This window comes from Elephas maximus, chromosome 17, assembly GCF_024166365.1.
Source record: "Elephas maximus indicus isolate mEleMax1 chromosome 17, mEleMax1 primary haplotype, whole genome shotgun sequence".
Taxonomy (NCBI): Eukaryota; Metazoa; Chordata; class Mammalia; order Proboscidea; family Elephantidae; genus Elephas; species Elephas maximus.
This window is the reverse complement of record NC_064835.1, coordinates 67,511,188-67,535,547: the sequence shown is the minus strand read 5'-3', so window position 1 is coordinate 67,535,547 and position 24,360 is coordinate 67,511,188. Positions and strand designations below refer to the sequence as shown.

The window sequence follows — 24,360 nt, the reverse complement described above, 5'->3', positions numbered from 1 at the left end:
TCTGTCCATATTGCCTTCTAAGTGGGGCTCACCCACTATGGCATGCTGGGGTGAGAGCCCCATAGCATGAAGGGCAAAATTCTGCTCATGTGCAACTGTGGGACCTCTAACTCCAGGTTAAAAAAAAAAAAAAATAGGGAGAAATGTCTTTGAAATAATTTATTCTCGATATATTTTCTTAAAGCATCAGCATAGTTACCATGAAAAAAATAAAAGCTTTGCTTTTCTGACAATTATTTTTACAACGTAGTTTACTTTTATTTTGATGTATGTTTGGTGGGGAGAGAATGCCATCAGACTATTTTCATTGCTTAAGGGTTCTTTGGATCTTAATATGGTCCTGGGGGTATGGGTCAGTCTTTCTAGTGGGCAGAGGTGGCAGTTACCCAAGTGAAGGACTTTCAGGGTCTGGGAAGGAACTTCTGCCACCAAATATCTTCCTGTCTTAAACTCTTATCTCATTGACCAAAACCTTTTACTTCACAGTGGTTAAGAAGGCTTACAATGAAAACACATTTGAGTAAGAGTCAAACACATTCTCACTATGGTGTAAATGACTGACAGTCTTCTTTCTAGATTTGGATTGTTAGGGAGGCCACTTGGTGTCTGGACGATGCCATAGCAAAGAGACTAGAATTTGGAAAGTGGACACTTGAAGGACCTCAAGAAATTTCTCCCCCACACTCAGCCAAATTAGTTTTGGGGAGGGGTGCCAAGAGATGTTTATTTCAGGATGAACGTTCCCAAGTGAATGTGGCTCTCACTGTGACTTGAGACCTTAAAATATGCATAGGAATATGAACTAGGGGTAGAAAAGAACTTGAGGTTATAAAGGCCTGAGTAGCAGAAGGCCTCTGCTGTTCAAAACAAGGATGCTAGCCTCCCATGTTCCTCTTCACTCCAACCCAATCCCATCATTATCCCATCCATTTTCCAACTTAACTTTAATTCATAGGTGATAGGGTGCCTGCTCATCTTAAAGGCATAACTTTTGATCTTTCAGGGCTTCATGTATCTACCAGGAAGTACCATCAAGGAGATTGCCACAAACCCGGAAGAAGCTGGCAAGTTTGTCTTTGAAGTCATTCCAGGTAGGTGACAAAAAGTGGGACAGGGGTGCATTACATTCCCATTTTACTTCTGGAACCTGAAAGTCAAGGCTATAGTCAGTGAGTCAACCAACTAGCCAAACAACCTATTAAGAACCTGTACTAGTTCTACCTAAATTCAATGTACCTATACTAAAAAACCTATACTAGTTCTATTTATATAGTTAATGAACCTATACTAGTTCATTAACTAGTATCAAATGCCTGAATAATGCCCAGGAACTAAGTTGGTGTGTATTGGGTTCATCTCTGCAAGCACTTAATGAGAGCATGCTGGGAGCCAGACATGCCACTAGGCACTGGGACACTGATATGAGAAGTACAACATCCCTGCTCGCTGAAAGGAGTTCAGTTTAGGAAGGAAGTTGCAGATTAAAATTAACGGTTAAAATGAAAATGGAACCACATGACATTGCCATCTTAGAAGGTCAAAAATGGTCAACTATCAGCAGGGTCATATGGTTCAATGTAACATAATAAGTAACAGCTCCAACTTAGTACTTCATGTGTGCAGATGCTGAAGAACACTGCATATTATACACCAACTTAGTTCATGGGCACTAGGCACTACACGGAGGGTGCTTCTTCCCCATCAAGAGTTACATTCCTCGAATGTACCAGGAGAAGGGGAGTTTGTCTCATGCTCCTGAATCTATCCACACCAATGCTGCTTCTCTGCTGTCTCTTGCTTTCACACTAGCCCTACCCCTGCTGGGAACCATGAGATTCCTGATCGCACTGTGGAGCTCCTTAGCAGGAGGGATACAAGTCCCTGGAGTGCTCTTTTCCATAACTCCGTCTTTACCACTCACACTAGGCAGTTGTGTGCATAGGAAGCTTGATGGAAAAGGCAGTGTAGTACAGAGATTCGAAGAGAACATCTGAAGGAAAAGTCTTCCAGGCAGAGGGAACAGCCAAACCAAAATCCTTAAGCCTATTTCACATATCCAAGGAATAACAAGGAGACCAGTATGGCTAGAGTAGAGTGATGACAGGGGAGAAGAGAAGGAGATTAGATCAGGAGTGGGGGACAGATTCTATAGGCACTTGTAGGCAATTGTAAGACCTTTAGCTTTTATGCTAGGATGGGATGCCATGGGGAGGTTTTGAGCAGAGGAGTGGCATGAGTTGACTTATGTTTCAAAAACTTTTCTTTTGAGTTGAGAATAAAAAGTAGGAGATGGGAAGGCAGGGCAGAAGCGGGGAGACCTATTAGAAGGCTATACAATTATTCAAGCCAGAGATGATAACAATGAAGAGGGTAAGAAACAATTTCTGGACACAATTTGAAGGCACAGATGACCGGGTTTGTTGATGGATTGAATGTGGGAAAGAGAAGTGAAGAGTGACTCCAAAGCTTTGTCCTAAACAACTGGAAAGAAGGATTTGCTGATATTCACTGAGATTTGCACATGTAGCAAGTTTTGGGAGAAGATCAGGTTTTCAGTTTGCGACATATTAGGTAATGACCTTAGTTTTACTAATAAGGAAACAAATGTTCAGGATAATTTAGCTACTGCTATGGTAGAAGTAGGAAACCCTGGTGGTGTAGTGATTAAGTGCTACCGCAGTTCAAATCCACCAGGTGCTCCTTAGAAACTCTGTGGGGCAGTTCTACTCTGTTCTATCGGGTCACTATGAGTCGGAATCGACTCAGTGGCAACAGGTTTGGTTTTTGGTTTGTGATAGAGGTAAGGTCACGATGTTAAGGAATAGAGAATAGGGACTCGGCACTGAATTTGGAAGAGGAATGTTAAGAAAGGGTACCTAGAGAAGGTGACAATTGAGCTGGGTTTTAAAAGGATGGCGAGAGGTACCTTAGGCAGGGTAAGAAAAGACAAAGGAAACAGCCCAATAGGTGGCACATGTAAAACAGACCATGTTTAAGTCAAGGAAGGTGTGTGGGTGAGGGCAGAGTTTTTATTCAGGGCTTTTGTCTTAGTCATGGTTCTCTAGAGAAACAGAACCAGTGAGACGTATGCATATATATAGAAAGAGATTTACTTCAAGGGATTGGCTCCTGTGATTGTGGAAGCTGGCAAGTCCAAAGTGCATACGTTAAGTCAGGCAGAGGGCTGGAGATATCTGCAGGCTTGTGTCCCATGATCCCCAGGTCAGAGAACAGGAACAGTGTGGAGTGAAGAGAGCAAGTGAGTTCTGCCAAAATATCTATTTATCTTCTGGAGGCAGGCCACACCCTAAGGAAACTCCCTTTTCAACTGATTGGTTGATTGATTGCATTACATTAGATTACGCTGTGGAACGGCTACTCGTCTAGTGTTTGGCCAAACCACTGAGAACCGTAGCCTAGCCAAATTGACACATAAAGTTAACCATCACAGCTTTGTATTAGTGTCAGGCCATTTCTCTCAGAGAGTGCCCATCTCCTTTTTTCCTGTGCAGCAACAAAACAAGTTTCAAATTCCCTTTCAATTTGGTTTCTTGGACCTATCTTACTGTCACCAGGACTTACCTTCTTTTATCCTTTGGGGTGATCTGGTTCTGAATCCATCCTATCACCCGGTCATCAGCTACCCTGTCCAGAAGGGTCCATCCATGACCATTCGGGACCACCCTGAAAGCTGAGTGTTTCTCGGTGGAGTCACTCATGGCAGAGCTAAAGGATTCCCCAGGATCCCCAATATTCCTAAATGTTCCTTCTTTTCCAGCCTCATGGGACCAGAGTCGCACAGGACAGGACTCCTATGTCCTCATGGCCAGCTCCCAGGCGGAGATGGAGGAGTGGGTTAAGTTCCTCAGGAGGGTTGCTGGCACACCCTCTGGAGGTAAGGAGCCCCGCAGGCTTTCCTGGCCAGGTGTCTGTGCAAAATCCTTGGGATGGGGAACAAGTAGCTCCAGACATGAGCTACTGTGTTCAAGGGAGACAACCATTGCCATTGGCAAGTCCTCTGTGGAGTTTGGAAGAAAAGAGGGTTCAGAGCCTCTAGCTTCTGTCCTGGTCATCTCAAAGAGCTTACTCTCCAGATTAGCTGGAGAGACTACAAGCCCACTGCACTGACCAGTGTGAGCGTGTCCCTGGGGGGAGGTCCTTTCTCCTCTCTGGGCTGCAGTATCCTCATCTGTGGGATGAGTGGGTTGGACCAGCTGACCCTGGCCCCTGGCAGCTCTAAAATGGACTTTCTGCAGCACCACAAGTCTGCAGGTTACGGGCGTCGTGAGGTCTAAGCGTACTTGATAGCAAGAGCTATGCTGGAAACATAAGTTAGACTGATCAGCACAGGAAAATAAAACTGCTGAAGAGAAGAAGGACAGTCAGACTGGGGCAAGGCTCAGGAATTGTCTCCAGAGTCTGACAAGTACTGGATGAGTTAGTTCAGCATTAAAGACTTTTCTGGATTATGTGACAAGTATTTGAGGCCTCTGGGAATCTTGGTGCTGTTTCTGGGAATCTTGGTGCTGTTTCTCCACCAGAGGAGGGCCCTGCCTGTGAAAAACCAACACTTAAAAACATCTGAAATTACCAAACGGGTAAACTCACTATGTGTTTTCCTTTTATGCTGACCCTTTGGTTGGTAGCTGTAACACTTAACCACTACACCACCAGGGTTTCCATAAATATATATATATATATGATATATGTATATATATCATATATATATATATAAAAGGTATGGATGAGACCTCAAGTTAATTTCCTTTAGCATTTTAAGAATACACTTATTTGTGTCAACTCCAGGATAAGTGTACAAATATGTAATTGCTCATCAACTGCCCTGCCTGTTATTTTGGAAATTATTTGTGGAAGCTTTCATCGTTCAAATAGTAAATATTTATTTGATTGATCAACAGCTTCTTTCAAAATTTTAAGAGCACCATAGTAATTTTACAAAAAGTTGAACAAATATGTAGGAGAATACCTAGTTGCCATTGAGACCATTCCAACTCATAGTGACACCATGTGTATCAGATTAAAACCATGCTTCACGGAGTTTTCAATGGCTCCATAGATTTTTCAGAAGTAGATCGCCAGGCCTGTCTTTCAAGGAGCCCCCAGGTGGACTAGAACCTCTAACCTTTTGCTTATCAGCTAGGAATTTAACTGTTTTTACCACCAGGGACTCCACCACTCCTAAAACCACCAGGAGTATTTTTATGTTTTCCTTCCTGCCGTTGCTCATATGTCCATATTTTGTTTTCCAGAAGGATGAACATAGGGCATATGTGATTTGATACTTTTTATTTTACAGTTTAAGTGTTTTCTCATGTTACATAATCTCAATTAATACATTTTGGGGATTATTTATTAACAACCAATAGAAGTCTCACCCAAGTATGTTGAACAATCAAGACGCATTTACTGCATAGACACGACAGTTTCTCACAGAATCCAAGGGTGGGGATGTTAAGAGGCCTGTTACGAGCCTGGGACCAAGAAACGGAGCGTCAGCCTGGAGCCTATCCTGTCCGTTTCTCTGGGGCCCACAGTCTCTCATTCTTCTTTTCTCTGGTTGCCATGTTTGTCTAGTCAGCAGCCCCCTACTCATGCCTGTCCTGAATACAGCTGCGCGAGCCCCCGTTTTCATGTGTTCCTCATCTGAGTCCCAGGCGAGGCTGAGCTCAGCCTCTGCAGCCCCATTCCAAACTCCTGAGACCCACCTGGCTCAGCTTGGCTCAGGAGCCCACCTGTGGACCCAGGGCCTGGGGCAGGGAAGCAGCCATGTGGCCTGTGACCTGCCCAGCGGGGGCTGTGGAAGAAGTAGCCTGGATAGGACATTTGCCACAATTGCAGCCTATGACAGAAAGAGTAGCATGGTTTCATTAACCGTTATCCAACGCCTAAACACGAGTTTTTACTGGCCGATCGTGCTTAGACGAGGCTTTTATTTATCAAACCTTGAAGACATGCTAGTCAGCCTGGATAATCTTAGCCGTGACATTCCTTAATGCCCTTGATCATGAGATGTGAGCCACACAGCAATTCTCTACTTTCCCTGTTGTTGTTAGATGCCATCAGGTCGGCCTCTGACTCATGGTGACCCTACCCACAATGGAACGAAACCCTGCCTGATCCCGCACCACAATTGGTTGCAGATTGGGTCATTGTGATGCATAGTGTTTTCATTGGTCAATTTTGGAAGTAGATCTCCAGGCCTTCCTTCCTCGTCTTCAGTTTGGAAGCTCTGCTGAAAGCTGTTCAGCATCACAAGCAGCATGTAAGCCTTCAGAGACTGATGAACGGCCCAGTGAATCAGGCTGCTAGGTTGACAGGGGCAGTAGGAGCTGTCTGCTTATGCATATGCTCTGAGTCAAAACTCTGTTTGCACTTTGCTCTGGACGTGGGCCCTTGGAAATGCCTGACCGAGCCCTTGCTGCTCTCTGCCATCATACACTTGGGCATTTCTCCCTCACCCCACCTCAAGGGGACCTCCCCACGAAGCAAGTCAAGCATAAGTCCTGCTGGTGGCGGAAAGTTTGGGGGAGGGGAGCCAGAGTGCAGCACTGTTCATTCACTCAGAGAACAGGGTTTAGCTCTGCTGTGGCACTTCAGGTGTCTCTAAAGCCTCTCGCTGAACCAGAATTGCAGATCTCAGGACGAGAAGACACTGCAAGACAGCAGGGTCCAGTCCAAGGCCCTTGGGCAAGTCAGATATTGTACCTGACTATTTGTAAGTCATGACTTAGGTCCTGGGGGGAGGAAATGACTTGTGCAAGGGGACTATCTGGTGAGAGGCAGGGCGGCTGTCTTTTTCCACAGCATGATACCATTGGTAAAGGACCTCTAATACCAGCCTGCTGGACCGGCAGTGCACACACCCCCAAACGTTGTGAAATCACTGAGCTATGTCGCAGCTGCCTCCTCCCAGCCCCATAGAAAGCTCTCTATGGTTTTTCCACCCAGAATCTGTCCAATTCTCACCAACTTCGTGGCTACCACCTGGCCTGGGTGCCATCCTTTCTTATTCAGATTACACCGATAGCCTCGAAATTAACTTGCAGGTTTTCACCCTGTCTTCTGAGGGTCTGTTTCCAACAGAGCAACCAGAGTGAGCCTGCTGAACCTAAATGGTATCAAAGCCATTGTCTGCTCAGCACACTCCAATAACTTCCCTTCTCATTCACAGTAAAAGTACAATATCCACCCCACCCCATTACCTCGCTGATCTTGTTTTCTAGAACTTTCTCTTATGCTTATTTCATTCCAGCTTTATTGGCCTCCTTGCTCTTCCTCAAACACACTAGGCATGTTCCTGTCTCAGGGCCCTTGCACTTGCTGTTTCCTCTACCCAGAGTCCTCTTCCCCCAGATAGCTGCATGGCTTGATCTCTTGTTTTCTTCAGGTCTTTGCTCAACCGTCTCCTTAGTGAGGCTTCTCCTGACCATTCTGTTTACCACTGAACCCCTTCCCTACCCTGACCCCAGCACTCCTATCCCTCTTTCCTACTTCATTTTTCTCCTTAGCATTTACCGCCTTCTAGCATGCTAAATAATTTTTTTTGTCCACATAGCATCTATCTTTCTCCCATTTGTGCTGGCTTGCTTCTGTGCCGAATCCGCTCTTTTTATATCTAAAAGTGACTGGTTTACCCTGCACTGATATGGTCTTATTAACATAACAAAGAAAATCCTACTCCCAAATGGGATTACGTGTATTTACATATATAATTCAATCCATAACGAAGGCAATAATAACAGCTACCATTTAATGACTGCTTATTTAAAAAAAAATTTTTTTTTTATTATGTATTAGGTACTTAAGTGTAGTACCTTATTTGCCCTCTCTAATTGAATCCTAACAGTCAGCCCCTGTTAAACCCAAAAAACCAAACCCACTGCCATCGAGTCAATTCCGACTCATAATGACCCTATAGGACAGAGTAGAACTGCCCCTTAGAGTTTCCAAGGAGCGTCCAGTGGATTTGAACTACCGATCCTTTGTTTAGCAGCCGTGGCACTTAACCACACTACACCACCAGGATTTCCCAGCCTCTCTTAGGTGGATTTTATTATCCAAATGTAATAGGTTAGGGAATCTAGACTTAGGGAGGTTGCATAAAGTCACATATCTAGTAAGGGCCACACATGGGATTTAAATTCAGGTTCAAAAAAAAAAAAAGGATGCAATGCTAACCCCTTTGCTGGAAGGAATTCATTCATAACTTTTTTTTTAAATTGTGCTTTAGGTGAAAGTTTATAGCTCAAGTTAATTTACCATACAAAAATATATGCATGTATTGTTTTGTGATATTAGTTGCAATCCCCACAGTTAGCACACTCTCCCTTTCCATCCAGGGTTCCCTGTGTCCATTCAGCCAGTTCCTGTCCCAGTTCCTGCCTCCGAACAGGAGCCACCCGTTTAGTCTCAAGTATGTGACTGAACTGAGAAGCACACTCCTCACGTGTGTTATTTTTTGTTTTATAGTCCTGTCCAATCTTTGTGCCAAGAGTGGGCTTTGGGAATGGTTTCAGTTCTGGGTTGACAGAGCATCAGTTTGTTTGTTTTTTAAATACTTAAAATTTATTAAGTTTAGAGAAATACAGCTAAACATGTAAATTACTCCTGAGTAAACTGTAACTTTAAGCAAACAGAAAATTACTATGATGTACACTGCTAAAAACTGAATTGAAACTGCATATTTTTTATCCTTATTGTGATTTAGAAAGGTTCTTATTTTCATCTCTATAATTTATTTTAAATTTATTAGTATTAGCAAAATGCAGCATGAGGACACTTAAAAATAATATGGTATTAAGTCTACCAAATGTCTGCACATAATTTATGCAAAAATTCTAGTAAATTTTTTCTCAGAGTTACCCAATAAAGATAAAAGTTACCCAATAAAAGTTGCTCCTCTAGGCATTTTTAAATAATTTTTATAATTCATACAATACCAATTAATTTTATAAGGCTGAAGAAAATAAGTGAGATTTGGCCAAAAGCAATCACCATGCCCTTATAGAATCATTCATATAATATTTGCTGTTCAGAGTCAACTAATATTTATTGAGCACCTCCTATTTCCAAGGCTCAAAAACATGTTCCCTTATAGAATTCTCAAAGCCGTCATACGAGACAAGAAATAGTATCTTTTGCTTTACAGACAGGACTGATAGGAGCTTGTCCATCACCATAACCTGTCTTTAGTAGTATATTTAAGTATATTGACTGACAATTTTAAGGGAACACAGAGCTATTTTTTCACATTCGTGTCATTACCACTAAGTCTTTGCTTTTATATTCATTTTTCTTAAATTCTTGTGGATTTAAACAGTATTTTTATTTACATCATCATCATGTCTCTAAGGTCATCATCACAGATCTATAACTTCTTATGCATTTCAGTAAAATATACATAAGCAATAACGTACAGTTATAAGCATTACTCCGTATTTCTGGAATTTAAAAATGACACAGGCACATACTTTAAAAAGCTACACCTATTTAGAAGATAGAGTATGATTTCTAAAATATACTTAATTTCATTTTCATCTTTTTGATTTGTAAGTATAACTTTATGAATACAGGATGTTAAAAAGCCCAAACGATTATGTATTAAGATGGTTAATCATATGTAAGGTACTGAAATACATATTCTTTAAAGCTTAAACAGCCATTAATAATCGGAACCTGGAATGTATGAAGTATGAATCTAGGAAAATTGGAAATCACCAAAAATGAAATGGAACGCATAAACATCGACATACATACTTTGGACATGCTGTCAGGAGGGATCAGTCCCTGGAGAAGGACATCGTGCTTGGCAGAGTATAGGGTCAGTGGAAAGGAGGAAGACCCTCAATGAGGTGGATTGACACAGTGGCTGCAACAATGAGCTCAAGCATAACAACGATTGTAAGGATGGCGCAGGACCGGGCAGTATTTCGTTCTGTTGTGCATAGGGTCGCTATGAGTCAGAACTGACTCGACAGCACCTAACAACAAAGACAACAACAAAGCTTAAAGTACTTCTAAGAACTGGGTGGAAACCCTGGTAGAGTAGTGGTTAAGTGATACAGCTGCTAACCAAGGGGTCAGCACTTGGAATCTGCCAGGCGCTCCTTGGAAACTCTATGGGGCAGTTAGTTCTACTCTGTCCTATAGGGTTGCTATGAGTCAGAATCGACTTGACAGCACTGGGTTTTTTGAAGAACTGGGCTAATGGGTGGCCTCTTATTTTAGTTCAACTGGAACACATTTACAAGAGGAGTATTATCTTTTATATTACAGGTGCAAAACTGTAGCCAAAGGTTAAACAACACAGAATCCAATAAATATTGAGGATGTTCTAACAGTTAACAGTATCAGGTTCTAGTCTAGTATTATGAAGCATGGACTGTAATATAGAAAACCTGTTCTGTTAAAAGCGTTCTTATAGAAAGGGAAGGATCTGTAAAGAAACATACTACATCAGAGATCTAGGGGATGGTTTCAGTGCTGGGTTATCAGAATGTGCAGGGGCCATAGTTTCAGGGGTTCCTCCAGTCTCCGTCAGACCATTGAGTCTGGTCTTTTTACGTGAGTTTGAGTTTGGCTCCACACTTTTCTCCTGGTCCGTCCAGGACTCTCTGTTGTGTTCCTTGTCAGGGCAGTCGGTGGTGGTAGCTGGGCACCATCTAGGTCTTCTGGTCTCAGGCTGGTGGAGTCTCCGGTTTATGTGGTCCTTTAGTCTCTTGGGCTAATATTTTCCTTGTGTCTTTGGTTTTCTTCGTTTTCCTTTGCTCCAAGTGGGATGGAACCACCTGATGCATCTTAGATGGCTGCTTGCAAGCTTTTAAGGCTCCAGATGGCACTCATCAAAGTGGGATGCAGGACATTTTATTGATAAACTTTGTTATGCCGGTTGACCTAGAAGTCCCCTGAAATGTTAAATAATTTACTCATTTGTTTTTATTGTTGGTCTCTTTTTACTAGAATGAAAACTTCATCCTACTTGCCAGGAATTTTTTTCTCTATTTTGTTCAGTGCTATATCCCCAGAGTTTAAACAGTGCCTGGCACATAGTCAGTACTCAATAAATATTTATCGACGGAATAGCCTCCTATGTTCTATTTTCCTAGACCCTTCTCTCTGATAAAAGACCATCAGCTAATCTGAGAAATTATTCAGCAAATGGATTGGTCTCTCTAGAATTTTCTTCCTCCAAGCCGGTTAATGGTAAGCTTTGGTGTAGAAAGAGGTCCTGAAACTCTTTATGGCTCATAAGCCCTTTAGAGAATCTGATCAGAGCTATGGAAATGCCCCCCACCCCCCAAAAAATGTACAGATGCAAATAATTTTGTGTGCAGCTGCTGAAGATTTTCAGGCCTCTGTCGCCCACGTGTGGGTCCGAGGTTTTGAATTCCAGCCTTTAAAAGCCCTTCTGGTGACAGTTCTTCAGAGTTGAGGTCTGCTCCCAACTCCCTTTTTGCCTTTTTGTCTCTCTCAGCTGGAGAGATGGCCCACACTCTCTCCACAGTGCTCCCAAATTTTCCCCCTTGGGCGCTCCTGCCTCTGACCCTGGTAGCATCACTTCAGTGTTCCAGCCTTTTCCTTCCCAGCTGGCTAACTTATATATTTGTCACAACCCTCTCCTAAGGGCCTGGCTGGAAAGGTTAGGCCAACTCTTCCTCAGACATTCAGTGTGAAATTCCAGGTTTTCTGATTAAATAAGAGAAAAGGAAGAGAAGCAGTCACACCTAAGCTTCCAGCAACTTGTTTTCAGGTTAATACCTGGCCATTCTTTCCCACCCACCCCTCCATTTAGTAAGAGGCCTTACTTTCTCTGCCCCAGGGAGCAGGTAGTCCAAATTGCAAATTGTTGCTTAGTCAGGGCTTAAGCTTGACTTCTTCCTCCAGAGGCTGGTCATCTAATGTTTTCCTCAGGCCATTGCTCCCGTTGAACCTGTTGCTGTAGAGTTGAATTCTAACTCACAGCGACCCTGTAGGACAGAGCAAAAGCCCCCATAGTGTTTCCAAGGAGCAGATGGAGGATTTGAGCTGCCAACCTTTTTTTAGCAGCCTGAGCTCTTAACCACTGTGCCACTAGGGCTTAAGGCCATTGCTGGGCACATAAAAACTACCTTAAACTGTACAGAGTTCCACTCTGCTCAATCCCATCGCAAGGCCCTAGAGCAGGTTCTGTCGGTTTAAGCATCTTCATGTGTTTGCCAATGCTGGGCATTTGGTAGGCAAGTATTGAGTTGTCATGTACTCTGGGTTCCTTTTCTTCCTCACATCCATTTAAGTCCTCTGTATCCTTCAGGGCGTGTTTCACAATCCACAGCACTGCTCACCCAGTTGGCATGTGCTGTCTCAATGATTCATTGTTATGCCTAATGTTTCCAGTTCTTTCTCTCTAGCTAAGCTGGGCATTAATTAAGAGGATTCTTTTTTTTGTTGTTGTTAGTTTACTCACCATCCCATCCCCCTCCAGCTCCTAACACCAGACATAATTATCCATTCATTCACTCAACAAAGATTTCTTGAGCATGTACTATGTGCCAGGCATTGTGCTGGCCCTGAGATACAACAGTAAGAGAGAGAGAGAGGAAAGGGGAAAAAGGCAAAGTCCCGTATCCTAAGGAGTCCACAGTCTAGTAGAAAACAAACAAACAAAAAACCCAGTGCCATCGAGTTGATTCCAACTCATAGTGACCCTATAGGACAGTCTAGTAGAGGAGACAGAAATTAAATAAATAAAAATAAAACAAGGGAAATTACAACTGTGCAATGTGCTGTGAAGGAAAAGCACATGATTCTATGTGGAAAAAAAAAAAATCTCTTTGTCAAGAAGGTCAGGGAAGGCTGCCCTGAGATAATGAGGATTAAGCTTAAATCTGGAGGACCCGTTGAGGCTAACTAGGCAGAGAAGGGAGAAAGAGGAACAGTGTCTCATTCAGAGGGAACAGCATGTGCAAAGGTCCTGGGGACAGAGAGGAGAACAGACTCAAGTGAGGGGAAGGTGGCAATAGTGAAGACAGGCTTTGTTTGTCTTTATCCTAAAACCGATAGTTAGCCACTGGGGGTTTCAGACAAGACAGTGACGAGGTCAGATAAGATTTAAGAGATCATTCTAGCTGCTATATGGAGAATGGATTGAGCTGGGGGTGGCAGATCAGAATGAAGGCAGGAGGCCAGACTTGAAGCTCATGTAGTTGCCTAGGCAAAAGAGGACAGAGAGTGGCTTAGGCGAGGCTAGAGGTGGTGGAGGTGGAGCGAAGCAAACATTTCAGAGGTAACATTGCCAAGACGTGGGAGTGAATCTGATATGGCAGGAAAATATGGTGTCAGGGATGAGTCCTAGATCCCTGGCTAGCGTGGGCCTGCCCCAGGGCCCTTCCCGGCAGCCCCGCTCCTGCCTGTGCCCCATGGTGCTAAAGCCCACTTCATGTCTCCTGGGCGTGTCTGCTGAGGCTGCCGCACAATTTGCTAAACCTTCTCCACGGGTAGGGAAATCATCTCCCTCTTCCCAACAGCCCGCCTCCAAGATCATTATCTCTGATGGCGCAACTGAGCCCTGTGCAGCTCTGAAAGTGCTTGCAGAGAAGGACAGGCTGGTTTCATAAACGCTAAGTGAAATCCTGTGTTCTTGCCAGACACATTGATATATGGAGCAATCAATGCCGGTAAAGCCTTGTGTTGGGGATACATATATATATATATGTTTGGAACCCACCTCCAGGGTAGCCCCTGAATGGCAGTTGACAATTAGCTGCTAAGTAAAAGGAGGCATTTATTTTTATTATGGGCCCTGACAGCTTTATGTTCACTCTTTAAAAGCCAAGAGTCATGTGTGTAAAGGTGGGTGGGGAGGGGCAGTGCTGTGAGAAGGAGAAGGCAGGGCCCAGGCAGGTGCCGACAGATCCCGTGGTTTCCGTATCAGAGTTGGACCGAGGAGTATTTACAAGCGTGTTCTGATCTGGAGGCAGAGAGGGCAGCTCTTCCAGTGTGGGGCAGAGGGAAGACCTGAGGCTGGCCAGGCAGAGGCTGTGAGCCCTCGGCCCCCGCGATGCCTCGCATCCCCTGGATGCCACACTGGGAACTGGGTTGTGGCTTTCCTTCCCTGGCGCTACTCTTTTGCTGGGATTTCAGGAGGAAAAACCCCAAGCACCAAAAGAAAGGTATTTCTTCCTCCTTTTGTGATTCATGTCTTCCACTTAGAAGACACTTTTCTAAGCTCTTTTCCCTTGGCTCTCTGGAATGGGGGGTGTTGTTGGAACCAAGCCCCTGTGGAGCAGGTACCAGTCAAGGGGGAGGGGTGGGTGGCTGGCTTTCCTAGTGACCTGGGCTGGGGAGGAGGTGGGGTGGGGAAGGGCTCTCGGCCTGAACACAGGAGTGTTTGAGGAAGGAGGTACAAGATGACAGCTCTCCCCTCCATTTTCACTTCCTCAAACAAGCCCAGGGGCTTGGGGCTGTCTAGCAACTCTGGGAAGGGGGCATGAGAGGTGAAGAATGGTGAATGGCCTGTGAGCAGAGCCGGGGCACTGCCAGTGTCTGTGGTAACCGGGTGTCAGCTTTCTGTGGCTGCTTGGCATTGGGCTCCCTCTTCACGTCTCCTGGGCATGTCTGCTGAGGTTGCTGCACTATAAACAAAGTGGAGGTGAGGTGACACAGACTGGCATTAGAGGACTCTGTGTAAGAAACTCCAAGAATCTCCACCCTTTAGTTCTCCGCTTGAGACCTAACTCTTGAAATTTCACTGGGACAATTTTATTCCATCAACTTTCAACAAAAGGTATTAAATCACTGAATTTAGACTCACGGGGCAAACAAATATAACCTTGGGCAAATTGCATAGCCTAAATCTCAGTTTCCTCCTCTGTAAAATGGGAAAGATACTATCTAACTCGTAGGGTTCTTACAAGAGCTAGATAAGATAGCACATATGAAAGTTTCTAAGGCTGTTCCTGGCGTGTAATAAACTTAATTGATTAAATTCAAATAATTAGGTGGGGTCATAATTATATTTTTTATATATAATGATTGAAATAAATTAATTAAAATTTGTACGTGTTAAGATGGAAATGCCTCTGCTAATGGTGACTGGCCCAAAGTGACTATCAGCTCCAAATGAATGAATGAGTTGATTAGATCCTCTCCTGCTGGCAGAGGGTAGAAAGATCAGAGGGGCACTAACTCCCTGAAGGATTGAGCCCCACCTAGGAGGACAGAGCACAGGAGGAGCCTGGGTTGCCCTTTGCTGTCTTTGGGTGGCGCATGGCCTTTGAGTACCTCCTGTCCCACTGTGTGCGGCCTTGGCCTTTAGTGACCCCCTTCCCTAGATTCCTTGGGATTTCTCTGCTCTTTTGTTTCGCATATCTAGCCTTTTTCAGGATTAAAGGGTGGTGATCAGGATCTGGAGCCCTGGCAGTGCAGTGGTTAGGAGCTCAGCTGCTAACCATAAGGTCGGCAGTTCAGATCCACCAGTCGCCCCTTGGAAACTCTATGGGGCAGTTCTTTGCTGTCCTGTAGGGTCACTATGGGTCGGAATTGACTCAACAGCAATGGGTCTTAGTTTTGGATCAGGATCTGGAGGTCAGAGGTGGGCAGAACTCACAACTGGATCTTGGCAGTTCCAGTGATATTTTAAATGCTGAACTCCTCCTTTGTGACCTGAGATGAAGAGGGACAGCCTGGTATAGATCAACTAAGAGAACAAGGTTCTTTTCCTAATGTTGGTCCTAATGTCTCTAGAGCACACAGTAGTTATTTCTTGTTAAAGGGAATGCTCCAACTGACTTCTAGGCTGGAGAGGTAAAGCACAGAGTCTTGGTCATATAGGTGATATTTAGAGCCATGAGATCAGAAGAAAGCATGTACGGATGGGGAAGTGAAACCCTGGGACACTCCAGCATTTGGAAGACAGGGAGAAGACTCAGCAGAAGCTGATAAGGAGCAGCCAGTGAGCTGAATGGAACACCAAGAGAGAGTGGTGTACAAAAAGCCGTGGGAAAAATTGTCTCAAGAAGGAGGGGGTGACTTGCTGTGTCATATACTGCCTGTAGAGAAGTTAAGATGAAGACTGAGAATTTGGCCACTGGTTCAGTAGTAGAATTCTTGCCTTCCATGTGGAGACCTGGATTCGATTCTGGCCAACATACCTCATGCACAGCCACTGCCCATCTGTCAGTGGAAGTTTGCAAGTTCTATGATGCTGAACAGAAACCCTAGTGGCATAGTGGTTAAGAGCACAGCTTCTAACCAAAAGGTCTGCAGTTCAAAACCACCAGGCACTCCTTGGAAACTCTGTGGGGCAGTTCGACTCTGTCCTATAGGGTTGCTAGGAGTTGGAAGCTACTCAATGGCAGTGGTTTTTTTTTTTTCAATGATGCTAAACAGGCTTCAGGGGAGCTTCTGGAGTAAGACAGCCTAGGAAGAAAGGCTCGGTGATCTACTTCAGAAAGTCAGCCGGTGAAAACCCTATGGATCATAACAGTCCAATCCACAACCAATCATGGGGATGGTGAAGGACCGGGCAGCATTTTTTTCTGTTGTGCACATGAACTCCATGAGTCAGGAACCAACTCCATGGCAGCTAACAACAACAACAAATATAAAAATGTAAAAGTCATTGATTTCCTTGACAAAGAGCAGATTTGGAGGAGTATTGGGAATGAAAGCTGATCACAGTGCTTGCAGAGAGATTGGGCAGAAAGTAGGAACTATCGGAGACAGCAGGTAGTGACAGCTCTTCTGGGGACCAGTCCATCATATGCCAGGCACTGTGCCAGCAGATAAAAATAGATGTTGAGCCAGACGGGCTGTCTGCTTTTGAGGCGCCCACATGGAAGAGAGGTGTTTCAATAAATCGTCATAAAATCTCATGAGAAGTGATAAAATAGAGGCGTGTACAGGGAGCTCCATGGCTCCACGAGCACAAAGCAGGGAGGCCCAACTCTATCTGAGGAGTCCAAAGTCCTCACCTGAGGACAGGACATCTGAACTCAGGCTCGAAAGAAAATCAGCTTTCCCAGGTAGTGAGTAGGAGGGAAGGCATTAGTTTGTGAGTTTTCAGAAGCAAAGACCATGTTCCATTCTCTGTCATGGTCTCTAGCTACCAAAGAACCTAGCCCATGGCAGATACTCAGTCTCTATTTTGTGAATGATTTTGTGAACTGCAGTGGAAGGAATTTGCAAGAAACAGTGTTCGTGAAAGAAACCACGACAGTAATTTAGATAGTAGCAGAGAAAATAAGAAGTGAACTGATTTAAAGGGTATTTAGAATGTACTGTTGTATTTGGAAGAAAGTGGGGGGTGTTGTGGATAATTCTCAGGCTCACGATTTTGCTAGTTGGGCTAGGTGAATGCGGGTATCTTGTTAACAGCTTTGTGTTCTTAGTGCCTAGCAGAGTGCCTGGTACTTGACTGATGGACTGGCTGAATGCTATTGCTGACAAGGAAAGCGACAGGAGAAGCAGTGATTTGGTGGAGAGATGAGAGTGAGATTGAAGAAGACCCTGAGAGAAGCCCAAATGGACCTTATACCACCACCTGTTTGTCAGTGGAGGCTTGCATGTTATTGGACTTAAGGGAATACATATATCCCTTTAAGGATACATATCTATATCTCTCTCTATATACACACATATGTATATTGTATACATAAAGTACATATATACATACACATACCTCTGCACACACGTATTTTTACACAAATAACACGTACCTTCTACATTTGTTTACCAACCACACCCACCCCCCACTACGTATTTTACATGTGGCTATATAAAAAAAAAAATAACATAACACCCTTATAAAAATATTTCATCGGGGGAGGGTTTTATTTGCCAACCAAACCCTTCCCTGGTGAAATATTTTCATAAGGGTGCTATGCTTTTTTTTTTTTTTTATAGCAACATGTAAAATACCTTGTGTGGAGTGGGTGTGTTTGGCAAGCAAATGTAAAAGGTAAGCTTTATTTGTATAAAACGCTGTGTAAAAAAATATATGTGTAAAAAATATACACACACACACAGATCTGGACTAGATACGCAGATTTGTAAGTTATCGGTTTGTAGGCGATACCTAAATCCATGGAATTGTATAAACTCTCTCAAGGAGAACGTCTAGAGTGAGAAGAAAAGAAGCCTGGAACCTCAGGGAATGACACATAAAGAAACAGGTGGAGAGAAGGGGACGTTAAAGGAGACGGCAAAGAAGTCTCGGGGAGATGAGGACAGAATAAGAACGGATGGTTTTGTAGCCACATAAGGAGAGAGTCTGAGGAGGAAGGAGACTCTTCAGAGAAGATCAGCAGGGTGTGGAATGAACACAGGGCAAGATTTGGCCATTAAGAGGGGGGAGACTAGAGATCATACTGAGCAGATTCAATGGAAAGATGCAGGCAGATGAAGCCAGACTGTAATGGGCTGAGAAGAAGTGGAGGCAGCGTGTGCGAATGACTCTTTCTAGAAGTAGAGGAATTTCTCTATGAGTGTGTTGGCAAACAAAAGAAAGGCAAGTATTATTGTTTGCTTCAGAGCTGGAGTAGATTATCTTTATTAAACAGCCAGAGACTTAGACCCACGTGGGCTCTTTCAATTGAAAGAGAAAAAATCTTAAAAGAGAAAGTGCAAAGTCCTAGAAGGATGGAAAGAGGTGGAATCCACAGCTCAAGGATCTTAGAGAAAAGCATGGGTTCCTCTTATCCTTCAAGAGAAGACAGGTACAAAGACAGAGGCGTAAGGAAAAGAGGAAGGGCCTGGAGTTGTCCTCTACTGTGGGAGGTAAATGAAAGAGAAGGCTAGGAGGGGAGGAAATAGGTGATGGGCCTGAGGGGAGTGGTGAAGATTAGGAACCAAGGGCTGCAGAGACAGGAAGTGTAAATTTTCCAGGAACTGGTTGTTTTCTAGCCTCAGTGGCCTGAGGGAGGGAGTGGAAAGGTAGTGGGAACTGGCAGGGTAGAGGTGTGGGAAGGGAAAAGAGTCTCTGGTGAGAGTGACATCAAAATGACTGACTGTGGGGCCTGGGAGGAAGAGCGAATGAACACAAGACAAGGCTGCTGGCTCAGATGAGGAGAAAAGTTAGAGCCTGCTACACAGAAGGGTGTGAGAAGTAGCTTGGTTCCAAGTCATGTGCAAGACAGAGAGTCTAGCATTGGTACCTCAGAAACAGAGCTTACACTTGAAAGCCCTGACTTCTTTTGTGTATATCATTACCAGGTGTCTGAGATCTCTTCCCTATTAGGGTCCAGCAGGCCCTTGAAGCCAAGTTTTAGCTGCTCCGAAAGACATTTGTCTCTCCCTTTGAGGTGCCCCCTCCCTGGACTCCGTGTTTAGTGCTGCTACCACAGAAGTACCACAAGTCGGTGTCTTTAACAAACAGAAATTTATTTTCTCACAGTGTAGGAGGCTAGAAGTCTGAAATCAGGGTGCTGGCTGTAGGGGAAGTCTTTCTATCTCTGCGGGCTCCAGAGGAAAGTCCTTGTCTCTTTGAGCTTCTGCTCCTGGACGATCTTCATGTGCCTTGGCATCTCACTTCTCCCATCTCAGCTCGCTTGTTGTATTTCTTATACATCGCAAAAGAGATGGACTGGAGAACACCCTACGCTTACCCTATCTCCTTAACGTAACAAAGAAAACCATTCCCAAATGGGATTATAACCTCAGGAATAGAGGTTAGGATTTACAACACATATTTTGGGGGACATAAACCAATCTGTAACACCCCTCAAATGGGACTTAACAAATGGTATGGGGTCTATGGTTTATGTTAGATCACTTCAGTCATATCCTATCAATTTGGTGAAAATATCTATCCGGCTCCTTTCAGAGACAAATAGAAACCTAATTCTATATGGTCGTTGATATTCTCTGTTTTTCATTTCTGATTGAAATTTCATTTCTAACTGATTTGCATTTTCATTTCAAAACAATTCTAATTGTTTTGTGTTAGGTACTTTCATTTTTCTACCTCAGTGGTAAGCTATTGAAGCTGGAACCAGATCGTACCCTTCCTTTGTATAGCCCATTCCCCATGGCCTGCTGCTGGCCCATGGTAGGACGCTCAATAAATGTTAGCTTAAAGCCGAATCCATTTACTGAGGAGATTCCTGTTGTCGTTATTTTTAGTTGCCATCCAGTTGGCCCCTGACCCGTGGTGTCCCCATGCACGATGGAATGAAACTGTGCCCAGTCCTGTGCCATCCCCATGATTGGTTGCCGATCAGAACGTTGTGATACGTAGGTTGTTTATTGGCTGATTTTTCAAAAGCAGATCTCCAGGACTTTCTTCCTAGTCTGTCTTCATCTGGAAGCTCTGTTGAAACTTAGTCAGCATCATAGCAACACACAAGCTACAGTGGTGGCTGCGCTTGAGGTGCCTTGGCCAGGAATCAAACCCAGGTGTCCTGCACGGAAGGTGCAAGTTCTATCACTGAACTACTACCCCCTTTCAAGGAGATTCCTGCCAGTGTTTAAACTAAAAAAACATAAAAATTATCATTAATCATGGAAAATGTTTTCTTAAAGACAAATTAAGTTATTAATTCAGCAAAATTTCTTAACTGACTACCTTATGCCAGACGCTCGGCTAAACACTGGAGATGAAACAAGAGAGATTCTACTTCTATTCCGACATCAAGAAGCTAACAGTCACACAGAGGACACAGTGGATTCAAGAGCCCATTACAGCTCTTCACGGATAGAACCCACATTAATTAGGGGTCCAGAGAGGGATAGAAACCAAAACTAAGTCAGTTGCCTTTGAGTCGATTCCAACTCATGGAATTCCAGCCCTTGTGTGCAGAGCAGAGCTGTGCTCCATAGGGTTTTCAAGGCTGTGAACTTTAGGAAGCAGATTGTCAAAGCCTTTCTTCTGAGGCACCTCTGTGTGGGTGGGTTCAAACAGCCAACTTTTTGGTTAGAAGTCGAGCACTTAACCATTTCCACCACAGAGAATCATAGGGAAACCCAAAGGGCTTTGAGAGCTGGTGTCCTAGGGACCGAAGTGCTCTGTGCAGCCCAACCCTGCTTGTGATAAGGGAAAGTCCAGGCAGATAAGTGCCGAAGCTATAGCTTGTCTTCTGAACCTGCAGGCCAGGAGAAGCCTGTGGGGCTGGTGGAAGAATGGTTAGCCAACTATTGTCCTCTGATTTCTAAAACTAACCTTGTTGCACCACTGGGGCAGAGAAATTACAGAGCCAAGTGCTAGCAGGAGCATTGGTTAAGAGCTCAGCTGCTAATCGAAAGGTTGACAGTTCGAATCTACCAGCCACTCCCTGGAAACCCGTGGGGCAGTTCTACCCTGTCCTGTAGGGTCTCTGTGAGTCAGAATTGACTCAACGGCAATAAGTTTATTTTAATAGCTAGTGGGAGCCCTGCTGGCACAGTGTTTAAGAGCTCAAAATGTAGGCAGTTTGAATCTACCAGCTGCTCCTTGGAAACCCTTTGGGGCAGCTCTAAATAGGGTTGCTATAAATTGGGATCAGCTGGACAGCCACGGGTTTGTTATGTGTATTTTTTTTTTTTTGGAAGTGCTAGCTAACAGGGCTAGGGAGGAGTTGCTTTGCTGGAGGCTGTGCAATTTGTAAAAACACTTTTGGAAAGCAGTTTACATACCATCAAGTCATAAAAGTGTTCAAGCCACTTGACCCAGTCATTCTACCTGTGGGAATTTGCCCTAAGGAAGTAGTTCGAAAGAGTGAAAAACCTGTGTGCCTCCATCAACATGTTAATTAATTAATTAAGCAATTAATTAGAAATTATGCATTGTACCATGCACATTCCAGGAACTCTGCTAGGCAAATGAACACATTCACTGCGGCCGTGTTTATGACAGTAAAACATAATAAACAACTTAAATTATTAAAGATGCTGCAATGGTTTTAATGCAGCATGAGACATCCAGGTGATAGACTATTGTGCTTTAATACAAAGCCAGCGGAATTCATAACAGCCCGTTAGCTGCTGTGGTTAAGCACACGATCTCTTGAGTTTACTGCCTGGGCTTGAATTCTGTGTCATGTACTAGTTGCCTGACCTTGTCAAGTTCATTGCTGCCTGTAAGAGCTTAACATAGGGCATAACTAAGGGCATAACATTCACCTCACTGTGTTGTCAACAAAAATGAGAATAAGCATGCAAAGCGCTTAGCACAATTCCTAGCAACTGACAAGTACTTTGAGACTCTGAGTGGTGCAACCACTTAACTTCCTCAGCTACTAACCAAAAGGTCGGTGGTTTGAGTCCAACCAGAGACACCTTGAAAGAAAGGGCTAGTGTGATCAACTTCTGAAAAATCAATCACTGAAAACCCTGTGGAGCATAGTTCTACTCCGACACACATGGGGCCACCATGAGTTGGAGCTGAACCTACAGCAACTGGGTTTTTTTTTTTTTTTTGACAAGTACTCAGTTAATAAGAGCTGTTACTTCTAAATATGTAAAAATGTAGCCAGTAGACAACGTCTGACAGAGACTGCTCCAAATTTACAACCCCAGGTGATATTATGGCTGATTTGTCTTCCATATCTTATTTACTGGCTTTGTATTAAAATCTTCAAGATTATAGGTGACACAGAAAGTCAAACACAGGCAAAGCAATTTGACTTATCAATGGTCAGAATGTCAGGGGGGTTTGTGCTTTCTCTTTCCAGCGGTGTTTGGCCAGCGCTTGGATGAGACTATTGCCTATGAACAGAAATTCGGCCCCCACCTTGTGCCCATCCTGGTGGAGAAGTGTGCGGAGTTCATCCGGGAACATGGCCTGAATGAGGAGGGTATCTTCCGCCTGCCTGGGCAGGACAACCTGGTGAAGCAGCTGAGAGATGCTTTTGATGCGGGAGAGCGGCCCTCCTTTGACAGGTACGCAGTCCTCCCCTGCAATGTTCCCTCTCTCCCCTCACCTGCTGTGCTTGGCTGAGAGAACTTCTCTTCCCAGTTGAGCTATAGGGTTTGCACAGACACTTCCAAGAGTCCAGCCTCACACCAGAGGTTTTGGTTTGGCTTGTGATTCAGGATTTAGGAGCCTGGGGCTGTTAGGAGACTATGTTGACAATTTACTTGAGAGATGGTGTGGACCAGAATTAGAGCCTTACTGGGCAGGTTCAAGAGAGTTTAGGGAAGAAAAATGGGGCCTAGCCTAACGCCCATCCATCCGGGCAGATGAGGAACACGGGAGAGCTGAGCTAGCTGAACAGACTCAGCTGTGCTGGAGAACACCCCATAACTGTACCCGAGGACTCCACTGGTCTTACTCAGGTTTCCAGAAGTGACCAGAACCAGGATTCCTCATTAGTTTGGGAGACCACAAACCAGAAAAACAGTTGCCATCAAGTCGATTCCAACTCATGCTGACCACATGTGTGCCAGACTAGGGCTGTACTTTGTAAGGTTTTCAATTGCTGTGATCTTCGGAGGCAGAGTGCCAGGCTTCCTCTGGGTGGATGCAAACCACCAACCTTTTGGTTAGTAGTTGAGTGCTTAACCATTTGCGCCACACAGGAACTCCGATACAGCACAGTTCTGAACTTGGCTCTGAGCTCTTTTTTGAGAAGAGCAGATACTGACATCTTAGCACCCTGGGGTTCTCTCAAGTCTCCTCTGAGGGGATGGTCCGGTCCTGTTGGGAGCACAGCAGGCGTAGTGATGCTTTTATTTCTTCCACCATACTTCTCCTGCTCCGCCTCCTCCAGCCACCCAGCAGAACCTTCTTCTCTGCCATGCTCAGCTGGCAGTCCCCCACCCCAGCATTGTACATCCTCTGTCTATTGCACAATACCCACCCCTGCTTGCCTACATGTGCTTGTCTGGTTGGTCCAAGAATGATTGTTCTTTCCAAATTAGCAGTCCATAAACCTGAATTCTCTCCAGGTTCCAAAGGTTGGAATTCTCCAAGAGCTTATTTAGAACTGAGGAGTAGGGCTGATTCTGGAAAAATTGTAAAGACCTAAGTGCCATGCTTGTGTGCCGTCTCATGGTTCCCTCTCCTTCCCTCCCACTCCAAGCACTAATGCAGTTCATTCTTCCTCCCAGTTATCTCTGACATCCATCTGCTTCTCTCCATTCTCACAGTCACCGTCTTATTTTGGGTGACCATGTATCTTTTCTGGAGCCCTGGTGGCACAGTGGTTAAGAGCTTGGCTGCAAAACCAAAAGGTTGACAGTTCCAATCCACCACCTGCTCTTTGGAAGCCCTATGGGACAATTCTACTCTGTCCTGTAGGGTCGCTATGAGTCGGAATCAGCTCAGAATCAACAGATTTTATATCTTTCCTACCCTGGCATGTAATAGGCTAATTTACAAAGAGTGTTATATTTTAACAGAAGAGAAGCAATAGGTGGAGTTGTTCCTGGAACTGTAGCAGGTTATGG

At 44.4% G+C, this 24,360-nt stretch overlaps 1 protein-coding gene across 6 annotated transcripts in view; it reads left to right on the top strand.

The window, feature by feature from the left end:
• ARHGAP25 (Rho GTPase activating protein 25) overlaps window positions 1-24,360 on the top strand; it is a 119,000-nt gene that overhangs the window by 68,187 nt on the left and 26,453 nt on the right. For all 6 annotated transcript variants that reach the window (XM_049856409.1, XM_049856410.1, XM_049856411.1 and 3 more), the window contains 3 exons: window positions 1,004-1,091; window positions 3,779-3,895; window positions 22,644-22,851. In XM_049856409.1, the coding sequence (XP_049712366.1) occupies window positions 1,010-1,091; window positions 3,779-3,895; window positions 22,644-22,851 (407 nt within the window). In that variant the 5' untranslated portion in view covers window positions 1,004-1,009. The remainder of the gene's footprint in view (window positions 1-1,003; window positions 1,092-3,778; window positions 3,896-22,643; window positions 22,852-24,360) is intronic.